The 20,169-nt window shown below is 53.2% G+C and overlaps 6 protein-coding genes across 6 annotated transcripts; 5 read left to right on the plus strand and 1 right to left on the minus strand.

Moving 5' to 3' along the window:
- Positions 1-1,091: 1,091 nt before the first annotated feature.
- On the plus strand, positions 1,092-1,861 carry NECHADRAFT_105400 (uncharacterized protein). Its single transcript, XM_003050203.1, has one exon. It carries the CDS (start codon positions 1,119-1,121, stop codon positions 1,761-1,763), a length of 645 nt encoding a protein of 214 aa, XP_003050249.1. The 5' UTR covers positions 1,092-1,118; the 3' UTR covers positions 1,764-1,861.
- A 462-nt stretch (positions 1,862-2,323) lies between these two features.
- On the plus strand, positions 2,324-2,805 carry NECHADRAFT_85187 (uncharacterized protein; the record flags this gene model as incomplete). The annotated part of the gene is made up of 2 exons (XM_003050204.1): positions 2,324-2,471; positions 2,519-2,805. 2 exons carry the CDS (start codon positions 2,324-2,326, stop codon positions 2,803-2,805), a joined length of 435 nt encoding a protein of 144 aa, XP_003050250.1.
- A 735-nt stretch (positions 2,806-3,540) lies between these two features.
- Positions 3,541-6,426, minus strand: NECHADRAFT_101743 (uncharacterized protein; the record flags this gene model as incomplete). Its single annotated transcript, XM_003050609.1, has 5 exons — positions 3,541-4,606; positions 4,651-5,230; positions 5,276-6,172; positions 6,207-6,291; positions 6,409-6,426. The coding sequence occupies 5 exons, from the start codon at positions 6,424-6,426 to the stop codon at positions 3,664-3,666; spliced, it is 2,523 nt and encodes an 840-aa protein (XP_003050655.1). The 3' UTR covers positions 3,541-3,663.
- A 1,646-nt stretch (positions 6,427-8,072) lies between these two features.
- On the plus strand, positions 8,073-10,374 carry NECHADRAFT_72103 (uncharacterized protein; the record flags this gene model as incomplete). Its single annotated transcript, XM_003050205.1, has 4 exons — positions 8,073-8,094; positions 8,142-8,270; positions 8,319-9,853; positions 9,904-10,374. The coding sequence occupies 4 exons, from the start codon at positions 8,073-8,075 to the stop codon at positions 10,108-10,110; spliced, it is 1,893 nt and encodes a 630-aa protein (XP_003050251.1). The 3' UTR covers positions 10,111-10,374.
- Positions 10,375-11,270: 896 nt separating this feature from the next.
- On the plus strand, positions 11,271-13,320 carry gpi1 (uncharacterized protein). Its single transcript, XM_003050206.1, has 4 exons — positions 11,271-11,935; positions 11,965-12,513; positions 12,560-12,666; positions 12,712-13,320. Exons 1-4 carry the CDS (start codon positions 11,448-11,450, stop codon positions 13,227-13,229), a joined length of 1,662 nt encoding a protein of 553 aa, XP_003050252.1. The 5' UTR covers positions 11,271-11,447; the 3' UTR covers positions 13,230-13,320.
- A 4,994-nt stretch (positions 13,321-18,314) lies between these two features.
- On the plus strand, positions 18,315-19,959 carry NECHADRAFT_101746 (uncharacterized protein). The gene is made up of 2 exons (XM_003050207.1): positions 18,315-18,562; positions 18,610-19,959. Exons 1-2 carry the CDS (start codon positions 18,523-18,525, stop codon positions 19,749-19,751), a joined length of 1,182 nt encoding a protein of 393 aa, XP_003050253.1. The 5' UTR covers positions 18,315-18,522; the 3' UTR covers positions 19,752-19,959.
- Positions 19,960-20,169: the final 210 nt, after the last annotated feature.

Genomic DNA, 20,169 nt, shown 5'->3' on the forward strand with positions numbered 1-20,169 from the left:
CGAGCGGATCTGACAGGACATTTTCTATATCTGTTACTGAGAGGAAGTAATAACCTAATATTATTCCCGAGAATATCCATGCGCATTTTGATCCCAAAGAGGATTCATTGTGCTTACACTCAGACATTGGAATTCTCGCTTCCGATATTTGGGCATTGACTCTCCCCGGGAGTAATCACGCCGAAGCCATGCATGAGACAGGGGTATGCCAATCTTAGCAGTTCTGGACCCTCAGGGGCAACGACGCCACCAAAAATGCTTGTTATTAGCTGTCCCTACAACTTCACGATGCCCATTTCCAGACGGGATGGCTTGAACTCTGACTTGAAATGTCCAATGTCATCAGGTCTAAGCTTCACACCAATGTCTACCCGTCACCACCTTAATATCCATGAACAAATCATTTGACTCTAATGTCACTCTGTGCGATTTCAGCTCATGTGTGGCTTGCCTCCACATCTCCACTAGCTCAAGGCTCATTTGAAGACCGGTCGGCAGTCGGCAACCTCCATGACAACAGAAACATGTCTTTGACGTGGCTTCTATTGGCTGGTTTACTACCCATCCCCGTAGTTTCAGGCTGTGATCGGCAGGGCGCCGTCTTTGCCAAGGGAGAAAAGCAGAAACATTGGACGCCTGGATCAACCCCGAGGTGCATTCTTGGGAGGTGGGAGAGACATGAACGAGAGGTGAAAACATTGCACTTTCGGTATCTTGGTGTGTAAATGTGCAAACGGTTCCTGAATTGCCGCACTTTGAGCCTCCCGTAGGGCTGATTACAACGCTCATCAACACCAGAAGCGGTATAAAGTGTGAGGCTGCATGCAGGACTGTGGCTGCCCCTGAGGCAGACAGCGTAAATGAACCAAACGGCATTCAGCCTTGGGTTGATCCGACTCGGGATAAGCGCTAGCGTCGTGCGGTTCTGTGGAAATTATCGAGAATAGGACCAGGGTGTAGTGTCCCGCTGGGCTGAGGATGGTCTGGGGAAGGGATGCCAGTGTCTTAGCCATGAGATGTACTTAAGACCTGTCTCCTCGCCCTTGATCCAGATTTGTATCCTCGATCATCCTCTCACTCTATCAAACCGTCTTTCGTTCAACTCCTCTTCCATCAAGATGCAGTCCAAGATCGTCCTCGTCTCCCTCCTGGCTTCGGCCGTCTCTGCCCAGGGCAACTTCATGGCTCACCCCCAGATGAAGCGCGACCTCCTCGCCCCTCGTGCCACCGACTCTGTCGCCGGCCTCGACAAGGAGTGCCAGTCTGCCATCATGGAGGTCTACAAGACCCTCCCCACTCCCGCCCCCGAGATCGTCAAGGACCTCACCGAGCACCCCCAGACCGACCCCTGCTCCTTCAGCACTCCCGCCTCTCTGTCCAAGGAGTACGCCAGCTACAGCTCCGAGGTTCTCGGCTGGTACTCCAAGAACGAGGCCGAGATCAAGTCTGCCCTCGAGGAGTGCCCTGCCCTCTCCAAGTACGCCAACGCCGTCCCCATCTGCTCCGATGCCGCCGCCGCTGGTGGTGACAATACCAAGGCCACCGAGGCCACCAAGACTGCTGAGGAGACCGAGGCTGAGACTGCTGCCACCGAGTCTGGTGCTTCCAAGCCCAGCGGCTCTGCCTCTGCCGAGTCTGCCAGCGATGCTGCTGCTACTCCCACCACTTCCTCTCCCGCTCAGGCTACCAACGGTGCTGCCCGCGAGGGTGGTATGATCTACGCTGCCGCCGCTGTTGCCGGTATCGTCGTCGCTGCTCTGTAAATCGCTCGACTTGGTGGATGTTTGTTACATTGAAGGTTAATTGGGTGATACCTTGCCTGCTTGCCAATTAGCATTTTTAATTGAACATTACGAGCGATCATTGTCCTCGAAACCAATTTGAGTTTGCCTGTCGTGTCGTTTAAATTACAGCCCTATCGGGCATAAACCTTGTTCCCAAGTTTGTCAAGTAACTCTTGGCAACCGCTTTGTTGGGTGCAGCCAAGGTTGCACTGTAGTGTGTGTGGTATGCAGGACCTAACCGTAAATAGATACTTGTTTGGTAGGAGCTGTGAAAGACAAGCAAGAGTCACTTGGGGCACAGGTCATGTGTGAACAAACAACCATCCAAACGAGCCCTTTATCAGCATCGTTCTTTGATGGCACGTCCATGCCAAGATGCTCTTACCCTATCCTCGGACCGTTTCTTTGACAAACCATCACATGCGAACCCAACGCTCAGGCCGTGAATGATATTTTAGCTCTACATAAAGGGCGCGTGAATCCTCCGTCAGACATGTCAACAATCTCACATCCTCCACAATTCTCTCTCCATCGTCATCATGGAACATACTCACGCTGGTTTCGCTGACAAGGTCGGCCGTGGTGTTGCAAAGGGAGTCTCTTTCGCTCTTGGAAAGTGGAAGCAGCTCCTCTTCACCTACACCTTTACCACCATTGTCGGCATCGCCCTTCTCTACATGCACACTGGTATGTCTGCCACTCTCAATAAACGATCTTATGCTAACACTTTCTAGAACATGAAGCCTCTCTCGTCAAGCGAAGCTGGGGAGGTTTCGATGAACGACCCATGACGGAAAAGTGCTATCGTCAGGAGCGTACCGCCATGCTCCTCTCCCTACTCCTTGGTGTTTTGGGCGTCGACCAGTTCTACGCACACCACTGGCCCCTTGCCATCTTCAAGTTCTTGACCCTCGGCGGCCTGGGCACCTGGGCTTTCATCGACATGATTCTCTGGATCGTTGGTGGCGTTTACGGTACCCCTGGATGTCCTGGTGGAAGCTCCAAGGGATGGCAGTATTGAGGTACTCTTAGTTGGTGTGTTGTGCCTAGTAGAGTAGTATCAAATAGCATGAAATCCGAGACATGGATTCCCGTGTGACAATACCGTCATCTGCCTGTTTGTGGTGTCACTATCCGTTTTACTCCGCAAATCAAGACTTGCCGCGTTTGCCATGGGAATCATGAAACCGCATTAACCAAGGCAGCAATCAGGCACGACACGTTTCGCCCAACTTGGGTCTTAATACCACTCTTTAATAGTCGGGCTTTTATGTCGTGGACGTGGTGTCATCGTAGAGTAGGACAGTTGGCGATGGCCTCACTTGTACAAGACTTAGAATGAGGGATCAAATTAAACGCAATCATGTGTCGCCCAAGGCGCAGCCACCTTATCTTCATCTCGACTCTCAAACCTCGCCCAAAATGTCTCTTCACCTCGTGAAATATCCAGGGGTTTCGCAAACACCTAGAACCAAGTCAAACGCCGGCGTAGGCTCACACCAAGTGGTGATTGCCCTCCACACGCTAGCCGTTAGGCCAACTAACGCTCAGGGTCATGCCAAGATATGGCTTCACAAGGCCGTCAGGGAGCTACCACAGCTAGCGTCTAATTGAGTTGAGCGATATTAACCGAGTAGATCTCATTTCACCTTCAATCACGAATGCGATGTTAAATGAGACATTTGTAGCACGTGGACATAACCTAGCGTGACCATGCGAATAACCTCATGTCCACACCCCATGACACACACATACACACAAACTGACAATATTTCTCATTATACTCATTGATGCCATGGCAACCCTGACGAAAAATGAACCAAACCTTTTCTACACCAGCCATCTAAGCACCATTGCTCGTAAACACAATGACCAGCCCCTACTCGTCATCCTCGTCGTCCGAATCCGTTTCCTCCTCCTCGGCCTCCTCACCATTAACAGCCTCCTTTGTCTCAGCGCCGTTCTCCAGCTTCAACCACTCCTCCCACTCGGGGAAGAGATCCTCGTCCTCTCCAGGCACACCGATCAGCTTGGCTACCCGTCCCTTCTTGTTCTTCTCCAGGTTCTCCTGCCACTCCTTCACTACAGGTACAGTGATACTGGGCTGGTAGGTTTGCGAGAAGAGAACGGCCTCGGCAAGTCGGCCAGTCTTGGTGAGGATCTGAGTGCAGGCCTCGATGTCACCGAGCAACCAGCGGCATGAGAAGGCGACGTTGTGTGCACCAGCCTCTTCCGCCTGAGTGGCTAGAGCAGTCAGACCATCACGGTCACCCGTTGATGAGTGCAGAAGCAGCAGAGATCCAAGATCCTTGGCGTGGGTGAAGCACTCAGCAGCGAGAGCAACGTCCCAGGCAGCCAGAGCAGCATCTCCAACAGTCTTCCACTTGTGGTCGGCATCGGCCTCACGGGCAAGCTCAAGCGCAATAGCGAGCTCGTTGAGAGCAAGGGCAAGCTCAAACTTGTGCTCGGGATCAGTCGCCACCTCCAGAGCAAGCTCCTTGTGGCCCTGGCCTTCTAGGAATCGCGCAATCTTGTTGAGCTGGTCTTCGGGGATCGTCGGTAGCAGCTCAGCAGCCGTCTCCATATCCTCTCGGAGGACAAGAGTCTGGTACTCAAGCACAGGAAGAGACAGGCCAAACGAGGTAACACCGACATCCTTGTCGGCGAGGTAGATTCGAGAGTCGCGCTGGATGTAGCCCAGGATGTACATGGGCTTGTCAAAGTGGGAGACGGTGTAGGTCTGGTCACCGACGAGGTAGTTGAGTCGGTTGGTGCTGTTGGTGTAGATGAAGCAGTCGCCAATCCACTCGCCGGTTCGTACGCTGTCTGGTCAGCAGGGTCACACTTGAGTCTGAAGAGCACTTACCTTTCGCTAATGTCAGTGATAACCTCAAAGGCAGCCTCGACGCCATCCTCCTCAACAAGACCGGATTGCACAGCCTCGACGTAGTTCTCTCGGGAGAAGCGCAACACGTAAAAGGTATCCTCGCAGGCAATCGTCACCAGCTCTCCGCTATCGGACCAGTAGACCTGCTTGGGCTCAACCTCGATTCTTCGCACAAGACCACCAGTAGCCCAGTCAAAGAAGGACACGCCACCCTGGCCGGTGACACCAAGAAGAACACCACCGTGAAGTCTCTCAGCCTGGAAGCCGACATCAAGACCGCCGCTCTTCTCGACAAAGTTCTTGAAGATCTTTACGCTCATGGCAGACTCGCGGATAGCAAAGTCGTTGCTGTTCTCCTTGGAAGCCCAGACAAAGTCGAGAGCAGAGCCAAAGGCCTTGTTTCGCCAAGCAAGGGCAGTGTAGATGATGTACTCGCCATCACCGCACACAGCAACGAAGCGGCCGTTGGGGGAGTGGATGAGTGTTTGGGGGTACACTTCGCAGGTACCGAGATCCTTGGTGGGAAGGGAGATGGGCTCGTTGTCCTTGATAGAGGCATCTGCAGCCGTTAGCATTGGTCTCAACACGCCTCAGATATACATACCTCCTCCCTTGATGATTGCAGAGACAACCTCGTTGTGGCGAGCCCAGATAAGCTTGCCAGAAGTATCCATAGACACAGCAGGCTCCTCACGACCAAGCTTGACAACAACCGCACCATCATCGAAACCCACAGCAACACCCTGCTTGCCCTTCTGATACGAGACACACCAAGCTCGCTCCAGGCTGTAGTTGAGCGACTGCTCGAATCGGTAGGTGTTGGCGTGCCATATCCTTATCGTGCCGTCCTCGGAACCGGAAATGATGACGGGCAGTTCGGGGTGGTAGCAGGCAAACGAGACGTTGTTGGTGTGACCCTCGAGGGTGGCGATCAGAGACTTGGTGGTGTAATCCCAAATCTTGACGGTTCGGTCGTCCGAGGTGGTGAGGAGGTAGGGCTTGTCGGAATGAGGGTAGTAATCGACATGGTTCACTCCCTTTGTCTCGTGAGCCTCAAGGGTAAAGTTGGGAGTGGAGGAACCGAGGCTCCAGATCTTGACTGTCCGATCGAGACAGGCAGAAGCAAAGGTGTTTGTGTCCTTGGGGTTAATGGCAAGACCCATGACGTAGTGGCCATGACCCTCAAAGACCTGAACACACTTCCAACCCTTCTCCCAGTCCCACAGCTTAATGGTCATGTCATCTGAGGCAGTCAGGACAAAGGGCTGAGTGGGGTGAATCGCAATCGCTCGGATGTAGTCGGGGTGCGCCTCGAACGAAGTGATCTTCTCGGAGGTGTTGTAGTTGTAGACACGCAGTTGGAAGTCATCGGAACCGCAGACAATCCAGTTTTTCCTGGCGACGAATCGACCGGCGCGAACAGGGACATCGGTGAGCTCGAACGTCTTGACGATCTGCTGGGTCTCGTAGGACCAGATGTAGACGTGGCCTGAACTGTCAGCTGCGGGCAAGTCAAGCAGCCAAGTAGAGCTTACCGCTGTAGAGGGTTGTGAGGATCCATGGTTCATGAGGATGAAAGTCAATGCCCTTGACTCGCTCGCTGCGAGCATAGAGCTGGCGCTGGATTGCGAAACGTGTCAGCTCAAATCGCAGGTTGAGGAGTCAAGACCAAGCTCAGATAGCAATGGAGATTGCCACGGCTTGGCTCTGGCGCACGGAAGCAGTCACGAGACTGACCTTGACGTCTAACTTCATCTTGTCGGGTATCGCTGTGCGTTGCGCAGAGTTGAAGATGCAAGCTGGCCAGCAAGGGCGGTGATGTCCAAGTAGTGGGGTTAGCGGCAAGAATCCCTGGAGGAGACGACCATGCGGCGGGAGGTTGTCGCAAAGTCAGGTTGATGCTGCAAAGAAGGGGTACAAGGTTGAAGGTATGGGGATAAATCAGGTTCAACCGCTAATCGTCAATCGTGATATCTTGCAGCAGCTCGGAGCTCTGTTGCACATGAATCTCGAGCTCTCGAAATGTGTCCTGCGGCTCTTGCCAGGCTGGCCATGAGGTTTTGGCCTGAAGTGTCAGGCCCCCACATCCCTCTGCAGGGGGTGCCCCAGAAAAGGGGGTCTGTAGGGTAGGTTTCACCAGAAACATTGAAGAGGACAGCAGACAACAGACAGCAGGACATCATCATGAGGGAGTGCTTCCAATGGATGAGTTTTATTAGGGAATGTTGTTATTCCTTCATCTTAGTCTGTCAATAACTTGTTGGCATTGAGCATTGACCTTTGTTGTGTAGTCCACAAGTCATTTCGGCTATGTTACCTCTTGGACATCATCAACATATCAAGGGCTGCCTCTCAGATGAACCTTAACATCAGGCATGATTCATGTTGAAACTATCACACAGTCAACTCAACTTGGTGAGTACGGACCAGGTGGAGTATCTATTTACAGATCAACTCCATACTACGTGCAGACATCTTGTGCATACGGCTGCATCTTGCGACTGTAGGCATCCTATTTACAGCAACATTAGTGCCATTCTTGAAATGCTTATTCAGGTCCAAGAAACCAACCAAGATCAGCTTCGACACGCGTCTTGATTCGTATCTTGCAAGTGTGGCTGTACTCCTCACTCAACATCATTGTGCACCCTTGCCCTGTCTCTTGGGCTCTCGAATTGGGCAGCGTAAACCCAAAGGCCAGCAGCGCATCACATAGTTGCACGAATAATTAGCCTCGCTTCCCATCTCATTTGCCCCTTTTGAACTTGGCTGAATTTCAGGTCAGTCCCTCGCTTCAGATCAACACAGCCGCGGCCTCGAGGCTTCAATTGTTCCAGACCTTCCCCACAGTCTGCCGTCCGCCGCCCGAGACTCTGGCACTGTGTTTCCGCGCCGGCTGCACCGAACCTTCAGCGCCTCCACAGCCCCAGCCACAGTGCGAAGATCCCCATTACTCAGGTCCACTCCACTGCCACCCAACCTAAGCCGCAATCTGATGGGCCCTGGATTTCATCACTATCCCTTTCTCCCATCCCCCGTATCTCTCGCTGTTTCGCCTCCCTCCTCGATACAAGCCTCCGTCTGTATTGATTTCAACCCCTTCCCCTTCCCCTTTCCCTTTCCCTTTCCTCGTCGCAAAGACTCCTTCGCTTCGTCGATTCGCGATCCTACCTCGACCGAAAGCGGCTGGACCACGCTCTCTCCTTCGCATGCGGGGTTACAAATCATCGACTTGTTGAACCTCGTCTGCCACGCCATCACCATCTTTGCTTGCTCAGGAGTTTGTCAGCGAGCAGCGCAGCCCATCGCTTAAATCTTTGTTTGCGATCTCTTGGATCCTCGAACCGGCTTCATCGATCGGGCGCATTTGATCTCTTGCAAATACCGCGTCGGTCGCAATCATGTCGTGGAAGCTCACCAAGAGTATGTCACGTTCCTAAATCACCTCCGCTCCAGCTGACATCAACCAGAGTTGAAGGAGACCCATCTGGGCCCTTTGAGCGCCTTTGCCCGATCGCCGTCCACCTCGACCATCACAGACAAGGACAAGGAAGGACAGGCTAGCGGAGCCGTCACTCCTACTACCGAGAATGCCATAGGTGAGCAGAAGAAGAGGCCTTCTGGTAGTCGATAACTGACTTGAATAGCCGCCTCCGAGGCCATGTCCCAAGTTCCAGTCAAGCCCCTCAAGCCCGGTATTCTCGTCGTTACACTCTACGAAGGCCAAGGCTTTTCCCTCCCCGAGCAGCATCGAAGCACCTTTGCTTCATCACACCAAGGATCGCTATCCTCCGGAAATGCCCTTAACATGGCAGGTTCCGTTAGACCCGGATCGTCGCAGCGCGTCGCTGGTTCCTTTGTCAACGGCTCTAGCCGACCACACTCTTCTGCTGGCGGCTTCGGCTCCCTCCCCACCAACCACGGCCGAATCTCTGGCAAGTACATGCCCTACGCTCTTCTCGATTTCGACAAACTTCAGGTCTTTGTCAACTCGGTCGATGGAAAGCCCGAGAACCCTCTGTGGGCTGGCGACAACACTCAGTACAAGTTTGATGTTTCAAGAGTGACGGAACTCGTCATCCACCTGTACCTGCGCAACCCCTCCTCCGCTCCCGGAACCCGAAGCCAGGATATCTTCCTGGGTGTAGCGCGCATCAACCCTCGTTTTGAGGAGCGACAACATCGTGGTGAAGACTCCAAGAGCAGCAAGAAGGACCGTGAGAAGGCTGCTGCCGAGCACAAGGAAGGCCACAGCGGTGTTGAGTGGGTTGACGTGCAATATGGCACCGGCAGAATCAAGATCGGTGTCGAGTACGTCGAGACCCGGGCAGGTAAGCTCAAGATTGAAGACTTTGAGCTCCTCAAGGTTGTCGGCAAGGGCAGCTTTGGCAAGGTCATGCAGGTGCGCAAGAAGGACACAACCCGAATCTACGCCCTCAAGACGATCCGCAAGGCGCACATCATCTCTCGATCCGAAGTTGCCCACACCCTCGCCGAACGATCTGTGCTGGCGCAGATCAACAACCCCTTCATCGTTCCCCTCAAGTTTAGCTTCCAGTCCCCCGAGAAGCTGTACTTTGTTCTCGCCTTTGTCAACGGAGGTGAGCTGTTCCACCATCTCCAGAAGGAGCACAGATTCGACGTCAACCGATCGCGCTTCTACACGGCCGAGCTCCTTTGCGCCCTGGAGTGTCTTCACGGCTTCAACGTCATCTACCGCGATCTCAAGCCCGAGAACATTCTTCTGGATTACCAAGGCCATATCGCCCTGTGCGACTTTGGTCTTTGCAAGCTCGACATGAAGGATGAGGATCGAACCAACACCTTCTGCGGTACCCCCGAGTACCTGGCGCCTGAGCTTCTGATGGGCCAGGGCTACAACAAGACCGTCGATTGGTGGACCCTCGGTGTCCTTCTCTACGAGATGTTGACAGGCCTGCCACCATTCTACGACGAGAATACTAATGAGATGTATCGCAAGATTCTGTCAGAGCCTCTGCACTTCTCCGATGTGGTTCCTCCTGCGGCCAAGGATCTCCTGACCAAGCTTCTTAACCGTAACCCTGAGGAGCGATTGGGTGCCAATGGCTCGGCCGAGATCAAGGCGCATCCCTTCTTCCACGCTATCGACTGGCGCAAGCTGCTCCAGCGCAAGTATGAGCCTACGTTCAAGCCCAATGTGGTATGTAGCCTGCTCTACCTGACCTTACCTTTGCTGACTGACATTTCTAGACGGACGCTCTCGACACTGCCAACTTTGACCCCGAATTCACATCAGAAGCCCCTCAAGATTCTTACGTCGAGGGCCCAATGCTTTCCGAGACAATGCAGAACCAATTCCAAGGATTCAGCTACAACCGTCCGATTGCCGGCCTGGGAGACGCGGGCGGTAGTGTCAAGGATCCATCTTTTGTTGGAAGCCTGACAGACAACCGATAGATGATTGCTGTAGACTAGGGTTGAAGTTGCAGGAGGGAACATAGACAGCGAGCAGGCTCGAGTCTGGGATATACCCTTCACTCAGAGACCGGCAGGCCACAAGGTGCCGTTCTTACTTGAGCCAGAAAGCTGAGGGCAGAGCTGCCAAGGGAAACACGTGTGGCCATGACAAGCAACCTAGGAGACCTGAGGAGCCTAGAGAATGATGTAGATAAGAAAGCCTTGCTTTGGCGCTTTGGAGTTAGTGATATATTTGTGATGCTTAGATCTGTGACCAAGTGAGACTGAGGGCACATTGCCAAGGCCCGTCTGACCATGAGTGATTTCTGATGGGATATCATGACAATGGTCGAATTTTCTCAACCATGCGGGCCAATGATTTTCGGCGATGTTTCCGAGGAAACCTGCAGCGGAAAAGCAGACCGGCGAGTCACCGCGGTGTGTCAGGTTATTGTGAATCGCGCTACTGTAGCTACCGGTAGCGTGGTGGATGGGGGCTCTGGGTTCTGGATTTATTGCCGGAACTGGTATTCGGACCTGTGACGGAGGTTGGTCGGCGATGAGGCCGGGGAGGAACATCTACGGCCGAAGAGGTGCCGTTATGCTCTGATGCTCTCTGACTGCGCCATGTTCTGATCGTGACCTGCTGGATGATACTCTTATTGATTATGGAGACATGACGAAAGGAAAAAAGAGCCTCAGTCAGCCAACCTTGATGATTTGTAAATGGCTCTGTAATGAAGAAGCTCTCATGCTAGAGCGGGGCTCACAGCTCCTTATCCACTAGATAGCTCCCTGGCTAAGCTTGGAGTAGCATGCTGCAGAGCCATGTTGTCATTGGAGGGGTTAAACTTGACATTTTTTGAGGTTGATCAGATCAGATCAACAGATTGAGCGTCTGTATAACTTGAGCTCCAGGTTTCCAGATCAATTAGGAGATAATAACGATAACCAATGTCTTATCCAGCCTCTAATTATTTCGCCCCTAATAAACCGCGTCATGACATGGCTTAATCGTCCTACATGTCAACATGAGCGCTCGGTGGGATGATGCCCCACGCCGACCACCCCCGCCGACGCCGCTGGGTGCTCCTTCCCCTCCCCCTCCACGCCATGCAGTCCGGGAAGGGAGGGAAGGACCAGCCAGAGAAGGTTGCCCAACTTGGAACCTCCGATTTGTGTCATAATCCTCGTCTCCCCCTCTCTTTTGCGTCTCGACAATCTTTCTTCCTCGTCAACATCATCCAATCTCGCCCGAACCTTGTGTCCATCGGGTAGATCTGATCTTGCTTCTGTCGACTTCCAACATCACCGACATCATCTCCCCCACCTCGAAAATGGCCCCCGCCAACACCCTCCCCGCCTGGTCGGACCTCCAGGCTCACCGCGATAGCGTTGGCAAGTCGTTTGTCCTCAAGGAGGCCTTTGCCTCTGACCCCGATCGATTCGACCGCTTCACCCGAACCTTCAAGGCTGAGGGTAGCAACGATATCCTCTTCGACTTTAGCAAGAACTTCCTCACCGATGAGACCCTCGACCTCCTCGTCAAGCTTGCTGAGCAGGCCGGTGTCGAGAAGAAGCGCGATGCCATGTTTGCTGGCGAAAAGATCAACTTTACCGAGGACCGTGCCGTCTATCACACTGCTCTGCGAAACGTTGGCGGCTGGGAGATGAAGGTCGATGGCGTCGACGTTACTTCTGGCGTCAACGAGGTTTTGGACCACATGAAGGAGTTCTCTGAGCAGGTCCGCAGCGGCGAGTGGAAGGGATACACCGGAAAGAAGCTTACCACCATTGTCAACGTTGGTATTGGTGGTTCTGATCTGTAAGTGAGGATCCAACTGGAGCTATCAGCACTAACATGAGTAGTGGCCCCGTCATGGTCACCGAGGCTCTCAAGTACTACGGTGCTGATGACATGACCCTTCACTTTGTCTCCAACATTGACGGCACCCACATGGCTGAGGCTCTCAAGGCTTCTGACCCCGAGACCACTCTCTTCCTCATTGCCTCCAAGACCTTTACTACTGCTGAGACCACCACCAATGCCAACACCGCCAAGACATGGTTCCTCGAGAAGACCAACGGCGAGGGCGAGATTGCCAAGCACTTTGTTGCTCTGTCCACCAACGAGTCCGAGGTGACCAAGTTTGGCATTGACAGCAAGAACATGTTTGGCTTTGAGAGCTGGGTCGGTGGCCGATACTCTGTCTGGAGTGCCATTGGTCTTAGCGTTGCTCTGTACATTGGCTTTGACAACTTCCACAAGTTCCTCAGCGGTGCTCATGCCATGGACAAGCACTTCCGCGAGACTCCCCTCAAGGAGAACATTCCCGTTCTCGGTGGTCTTCTGAGCGTGTGGTACTCTGACTTTTTCCAGGCTCAGACTCACCTGGTTGCTCCGTAAGTGTTCTGGGAGAGGTTATGAATGTCTTCTAACCATTAGCAGCTTCGACCAGTACCTCCACAGATTCCCTGCCTACCTCCAGCAGCTTTCCATGGAATCCAACGGCAAGACCATCACCTCTGATGGATCTTCTGCCAAGTACACCACTGGTAAGTGAACCTCTGTGAATGTCAAGCCATATGCTAACAACTCAGGCCCCATCCTCTTTGGTGAGCCTTGCACCAACGCTCAGCACTCCTTCTTCCAGCTTGTCCACCAGGGCACCAAGCTGATCCCCACCGACTTCATCCTGGCTGCCAAGTCTCACAACCCCATCACCGACAACCTTCACCAGAAGATGCTGGCCTCCAACTACTTTGCTCAGGCCGAGGCTCTCATGGTTGGCAAGACTGACGAGCAAGTCCGAGCTGAGGGTGCTCCCGAGGCTCTTGTTCCTCACAAGCGGTTCCTTGGTAACAGACCTACCACTTCGATCCTGGTTGGCGGCACCATCGGACCTGCTGAGCTGGGTGCTCTGATTGTCTACTACGAGCACCTGACCTTCACTGAGGGAGCGGTCTGGGACGTCAACAGCTTCGACCAGTGGGGTGTCGAGCTGGGCAAGGTGTTGGCCAAGAAGATTCTCAAGGAGCTCGACGAGGAGGGTAACGGTGAGGGTCACGATGCTTCGACGGGCGGCCTCATTGGTGCGTTCAAGAAGTATGCCAACTAAAAGGAAATGGTAATGGGAGGACAAATGGAACACTATGGATAATGAAACATTGAAAAGATAGCATGATGAATGGATACAACCGTGTTGCAAGATGAGTCTGGATGTATTGCGGCGTAGGCATGGAACATACGTATTCGTTCCCGTCGTCCGTGAAAGGTCCTCGGCCGATATTATGTTGGTGATTTCATCTGATGCATGGGATCCCATATGATGAGTGGCTGATGCATCTGATGTATGGCTGATCCAATCTCTGTATGGTTTGATATCCAACATGTCCATGGACAAAGCAAGTAGGCAAGCGGCACGTGCAACTGGCGTGTTGCGGGATTTGCAGTGTGCCTTTGACAGAGTGTGTATACATCCACCTCTGTATAGGGCTACATATCAATGCATGTATCTAGTCCATGCCTGCTGACAGGGACATGTGTAACGGAGAGGCTCCGAGGGAAAGGTGTTGGTGGGCAGAGTCCGATCGCCAAGAAGGGGCTCTGGAATGTAAAGCTCCGGGCTTCCATGTGTCCGGAACAAGTCGGCAAGGAATCGAGTGATGGGATTTCCCAGACTGGACTGAGACAGTGAAAGTGGTGAGACCAGGTGAGTGAGTGAGGTGAGGTGAGCATGGTGGAGTGTGCGGAGATGGATAGGATGGACCTGGGGAAGGACGTGGAGAAGATGGGCCTAGAACTGGAGTACAGAGGATGGCTTGAGTAGCAGTATGGGGAAGACGGGGAAGCTTGAACTCATGATTGCGCCTCGCTGCACGACAGACGGGGTTGAGCTGGCGATAGGTATGGGTATGGCATCGGGTCATGGTACCTATGTATCTTTTGACTTGGATGGCACGTTAATCAAGCACGACATGATGGTAGACAGGCAGATAGGAGGCAGAGCAACGGGACACGCGGGCTTCTCATGATCATTTCTGTCTGTAGTTTGCATGAGCCAACCCCAGGTCCCCAGGCAATCTCTGGATGGAGACGGTGATGGTGGTGTCTCAGGGACGAGCTCCTTTTTCGCGGGGAAACGGAGAAGGCTTGCATCGAGGGCTTGCTCGGAGTGCAGCCGAGACTTTGGGGAAACCTGGGGGAGGAGTGTCTTGTGGCATGATTGTTGGACGGGACATGAGATTATTGAGGGAGCACGTTATCATGGGTTCTGTTGTTGGTGCATGTGTATGTGTTGATGAGAGCAAGATCGGCCGATTTCGGGAGTTGGGCTTGTCATGACTCGGACTTGTGGTTATCGTCGCTCAGACTTTGTTATTGGCAAGACGAAGATCGTCGTCGTCGACGGGCGTTCCCGTTTCGTTTGGACCCTTTGTCTGACCCCGTCTTGCCTTTGCCTGCCCCTTTGGTTGTCCCTGCTTTACCCCGTTCTTGGTCAGTTGTCGTCAGTTACAGTAGACGGCGGTAGTTTAGCCCCAACTCCACACACACCGGGCCTGTTGCTTTTGTGCGATGCGATGCGATGCAACAAGAGGCGGAACAATTCACGGGGTGAAGAGGCTAGAGACAGAAACGGGGCGGCACCGCTTTGGTGTGAGTGGAGGCTCTGACGTCGCCACTGGAGATTTCGGAACTTGAGGTCTTTTTTTTCGGTGGATGAGGTCTTTCACGATCGATGTGCGCGATGTTGTAGAAGACGCGAGAATCGATGACGAGATTTTAGTTTCCCTGATTTGCTAGAGATTGTCACGATCAATGTACGAGGACGTCGTGTCAGTTAACGGTAGACGTTGTCTGTGAGACCCTGACTCGGGATATTTTGGCCTGTCGTGCCTGGTTCGGCTTTTGCGTTGGTTGGTTTCACAAGATTCAGCCTGAAATAAACTGACTAATCAACCGGTTCTCTGTTATCACGAAGAGGCAGGCAGGCAGATCAACAGGTACAATTGTGTCTCAGCCAAACGGTAGAAGAACGAATGGGCAAGCCGAAGCGGAAACGTGTGCACTTGGCGCGGGAGCCGACCAAAAGTGATACGGAGGCCGCTTCTCTCCCTTGGGCTCCAATGAGACAGCGGCAGTAATCGTAACCGTAACTTGTGTGAGGTTTTTGAAGCCCCACGATCCTTTTGAACCTAGCCTTGGCCATGCGTGCCAAGGAGAACTGTCCTGATCCACTTGGATGGAGGGATGGGATTTGCTGGATTTCGTTATCTTGACGGTGGCACAAGAAGCTGAGAACGGTGCGGTAAAAAAGGAGGCTATGCTTGCAAAGGAAACGGCGGCATTGTCGGGTTTGTGGTCCGGCAAGGATGAGGTCTTTTTCCGCCAAGCATCGTGGACTTTGCTGTCGGCAAATCATGTTGTTATCTTGCTGTGCCGTCTTGGGATTGTGAATCATTTTTCTTGTACGATTTTAGGGCATCAATAATAATTTTGCGGGAATTTTCTGAAAAAAGCCCAGACTTTCATCTTGGGATCTTGATCATGACATGCTTATTACCCAAGGCTTGAATGTAAGCCCATCATTGAAAAGAATAAGGCCGACTCGGGGTTTCTGCGGCCTGCAACCATGCGGGCTTTTGGACGTGGCATAACATTACGGTGGCCCGAAACGAAACTGTTCCGTTTTCCCCTGAGGTGTGTGTGTGTTTGTGTGTCTCAAAACAGTCAGCCTCTTTTTGACAGGGATTCACTGAGAGGGGGCCATGATCCCGGCACCTGGTGCAGACGACGCGGTGATGAGTTCGTGGGATTGGATTGGATCTTTGCAGAGTCGTAGTCAGAGGGGGATCAGCTTGGGGATTATGACGTAGTGAGCATGCAGTTGGTGCTTCTTTGAGTAAAGGGCATGTCTGTCAGAGTGTCACCGAATCCTTAAGACGGAAGAGATAATGGATGATTGAGGCTTGTATTGAGACAATAGAGTAAGAAATACATGATACCGAGGTATTATTACATAGCATTTGCTTCTGCAACTGCACATGAACAAGAACGCCTCGCATCAAGTGCAACTGCACGGCTTGGACATGCGGGCATGACAGTAAGACATGAGGAGGCCCTATCAGTGGAGCGGAAACCACACGTGTCGACATGTGGGACAAGTCAGTGTGTTCAGAGACTGTCGGCTTTGGCTTGTGGTCGTGTGAAGGATGCCTCTAAACTGCAGCGGGCATTGCCATGGATAATAGGCTGTGGTAGATGCATATCATACCTATCCTTCAGAAGGGCTTCACATGCATCTGCTCCATTCCAGCAGAGTCCAGGCCGAGTCTCTGACAGTCTGGGCCTACTGAGGAAGCGTCAACATCTCTCCACTATGTCTGCGCCTCAGTATGCTCACTTTAGCCTTTTAGAAGACGCAGCATCAGTCACTTTACAACTAATGCCTCAAACTCCAATGGCCGAGTCAAGAAACATCCGCCGTCGCCGCCGTGAGCGCGCCGGAACTTGCTTTCAAGAGTCCACTTCTCCACAAAGCCACCAACCGCAGGGGAGTGGAGTTGCACACCCCTTGGTTCGCTGAGGGCCCTGCGTTCCTTTGTCTCTGCGCCACCACGGGCCATTATCGTGAGAAGAGACACGGAGGAAGCGCCGAGATACGGGTCATGACATGTTTACGTAGATACTTGACATACTCTCAAGGGGATACGCAGTCGGTATGAGAGTGAGACCACGTCAAAGATATTGAGTGAAAAGGGGCTCAGCTCGGTTATACAAATCATGCCTCGGATTCTTGATTGACCAAAAAAATGGCGTTTTCAGAGTCCTCGGTAGCGCGAGCACAGATTGAAGTCATCCAACTTTTCGCAATAGGAGGCTGCTCAGACAGGTGATGTCAAGCCGAGCATCAAGGGCGACCCAAGAAAGGGGAGGCCGCCAGGTTCAACTCTAACCAACGAGCATCATCAGAAATGAATGGAAAGACGAACCAATATTTTGATAGTACGTATCGGAATGGATCCCAGGCCAAGATGCAGTCGACGTCAGAGTTTGGTATTGAAGCGACGTGGGAGGAGGACGAAAACGGTGGATCTCTCCATCCCCTCTCCCTTGATCCACTTGACGGTGTGCGTGTGTGGTACCTGGGGGATCTGGTTGTTCTCCCGCGCGGTGCGCAGTCAAAGATGGTGAATTGAGTTACTATCGAGCAGGCTGACAGAAGCTGATGCTGATGCTGATGCTGATGTTAAGCTGTTGGTCAAGCGGGCCGTGGTTGCGGGAAGTGATGCATCACAACGGGCACAGTCAAACTCAACTCTGAGTCTGAGGGCAGCCTCAATATTTCCAACACGCAATTTCCTCTTAATGGTGAAATCACCCAACTGCCTCTGAAACGCGCCTTTTCCATCTCAATCGCTGGACCTTGAATGGCAATGATGGAGGTGGCGTGAGAATCAAGGGGACCCTTAGAATGGGTGAGCGGCTTCAGGCAAAGCGGCCCAGCGGACGTCTACCCTCTGGCAGTGGGGCTAGCTGGAACCCATGGAGCCCGGAGTGCCAGGCAAGGCTCGCTGGGCTGTACCCTGTAACCCCCTGCAAACCCGCCTGCCCGCTGGCGAACCTGCAGGGCGCAAAGGCCCCTGTAGAGTTTCTCCCAACAGTGTACACTCCGTCTGAGGTTGCCGTCTGTTGGGTTGCCACCGGTTGCAGTCCGTTAGTCGGCCGTCCTACCAGTGACCGTCGAGCAAACGGTAGCGCCGTATCCACCGGTGGAGTTCTTGCCCGGTCAGGCCTATCGCCGGGCGTCTCTGCTCTGCGTAGTGTCATCATTCTGGCCCCTGTTCCTTGGCTTGCAACCTCGTTGAGACTCCGAACCATGCCCTGGTTCGGTTTGATGCACTCGATCAGATTTGTTTGATACGGTTCGGAAGAGGTATGGTACGTACCCCTCAGCCCGGACGCCAAGCCCCGCTCTGCCGGTGGGAAAGTCGCTGAGGTCACCCAGAGCCAGAGACGAAGAGTGAAAGATACGGGGATGGAGGCGATGATGGAATCGGGCCCCCTTGGTCTCCACCCCGGGCACCTTCCCTGCCTCGCCTTGTCTTTCCCTCGTTCCGCCATGAATGTGTCAGAGGGGGTACGTATCTTTGCATCTCGTCTGGCTGTTGTCGTCGTCACTGACAAGAGGGTGGCTTGCTTCATCCTCCCCATCTCGACGCAACATCCATATAAACTCGTCTTCCCCCCTTCATTACGGTCACCGTTTTCTTCTCCTCATCTCATCCATCAATAGCTCTTTGGGTTTTGTCTATTTTCCCTACTTGAACAACCATCCTCTTGGCCAAATAGGTCCATCGACTTACACATCTACCATCACCACAATAACATCACAACCACCACCATCCATCATGGCTAAGAAGGCTGTTCACTTTGGCGCTGGCAACATCGGTAGGTCCACATTTGATCGCTCCTAGTCTTTATGCTAATTACCCCAGGCCGTGGCTTTGTCGCTTGCTTCCTCCACAACTCTGGTTACGACGTCGTCTTTGCCGATGTCAACGATACCATTGTCAACCTCATCAACGAGACCCCCTCTTACCGTGTCATCGAGGTCGGCTCTGAGGGCACCACCGAAAACACCATCACAAACTACCGAGCCATCAACTCCCGAACCCACGAGGAGGATCTGATCGAGGAGATCCGCACAGCAGAGGTCGTCACCTGCTCTGTCGGCCCCAACATCCTCAAGTTCATCGCTCCTGTCATTGCCAAGGGTATCGACCGCCGATCAACCGACGACGCTCCCCTGCACGTTATTGCTTGTGAGAACGCCATTGGCGCCACTGATACCCTTGCCGAGCACATCAAGGACCCCCGCAACACCTCCCCCGAGCGCCTTGAGGACCACCACCTCCGCGCCCGCTACGCCAACTCTGCTATTGACAGAATTGTCCCCGCCCAGGACCCCGATGCCGGTCTTGATGTCACCCTCGAGAAGTTCTTTGAGTGGGTTGTTGACCGCACTCCCTTTGAGGATGTTGGCATTCCCGACATCGAGGGTATCAACTGGGTTGACAACCTCGGCCCCTTCATTGAGCGCAAGCTCTTCACTGTCAACACTGGCCATGCCACCGCTGCCTACCACGGTTACAACCGAAGAAAGCGCACCGTCTACGATGCTCTCCAGGACAAGGAGATCATGGCCGAGGTCCGAGGTGCCCTCATGGAGACCAAGTCTCTGATTGTCTCCAAGCACGCCATCGATGAGGAGGCCCAGGCCGCCTACGTCAACAAGATTGTCAAGCGAATTGGCAACCCCCATCTTGAGGATGCTGTCGAGCGTGTTGGCCGTGCCCCTCTCCGAAAGCTTTCCCGCAAGGAGCGCTTCGTCGGCCCCGCCGCCGAGCTTGCCGAAAACGGCCAGTCCATCAAGTACCTCCTCGACGCCATCGAGATGGCCTTCCGTTTCCAGGAAGTCGAGGATGACGAGGAGTCCAAGCAGCTCGCCAAGATCATGTCCGAGAACGGACCTGAAGATGTTGTCAAGCAGGTCTGCGGCATTCAGGACAGCGAAAAGATCTTCCCCCAGCTTGTGCAAGTTGTGCAGCGCGTCCAGGCCGACAGCGCCGAGGACTAAGCAGTTACTTTGCTCATTTTAGAAGAGACGGAACAGGGTCAGAACATGGCAATGAATGGCCCGCGGCGTTACGAGAAATGACATTTTTCTTTACTGGAAGCATGGCGCTAGGACGGATTGGATTGGATTTGGGTCTTCACTTCGAAGTCTGCCTTGCGAGGCCACAGTTATAGATTGATTAGGAGCATGAATACATCGGTTCCTCAATATTTTGAGTCTTATCGTGAATTTTCTCGTGATGTATCGTGTGAGGTCAAATTAAGCAACCAAGGTTACGCCATGGGATGACAGTGAAACATGGCTTACTCTCGTGGTAGGTAGGATCGTCAAGTACCAAGACTTGCTGACGGATGACGATACTTGGCCGATACATGTGCTTGGCTGACGATACTTGATACTTGGATGCTTTGAAGTTTAT

This window comes from Fusarium vanettenii, assembly GCF_000151355.1.
Source record: "Fusarium vanettenii 77-13-4 chromosome 9 genomic scaffold NECHAsca_6_chr9_2_0, whole genome shotgun sequence".
Taxonomy (NCBI): domain Eukaryota; kingdom Fungi; phylum Ascomycota; class Sordariomycetes; order Hypocreales; family Nectriaceae; genus Fusarium; species Fusarium vanettenii.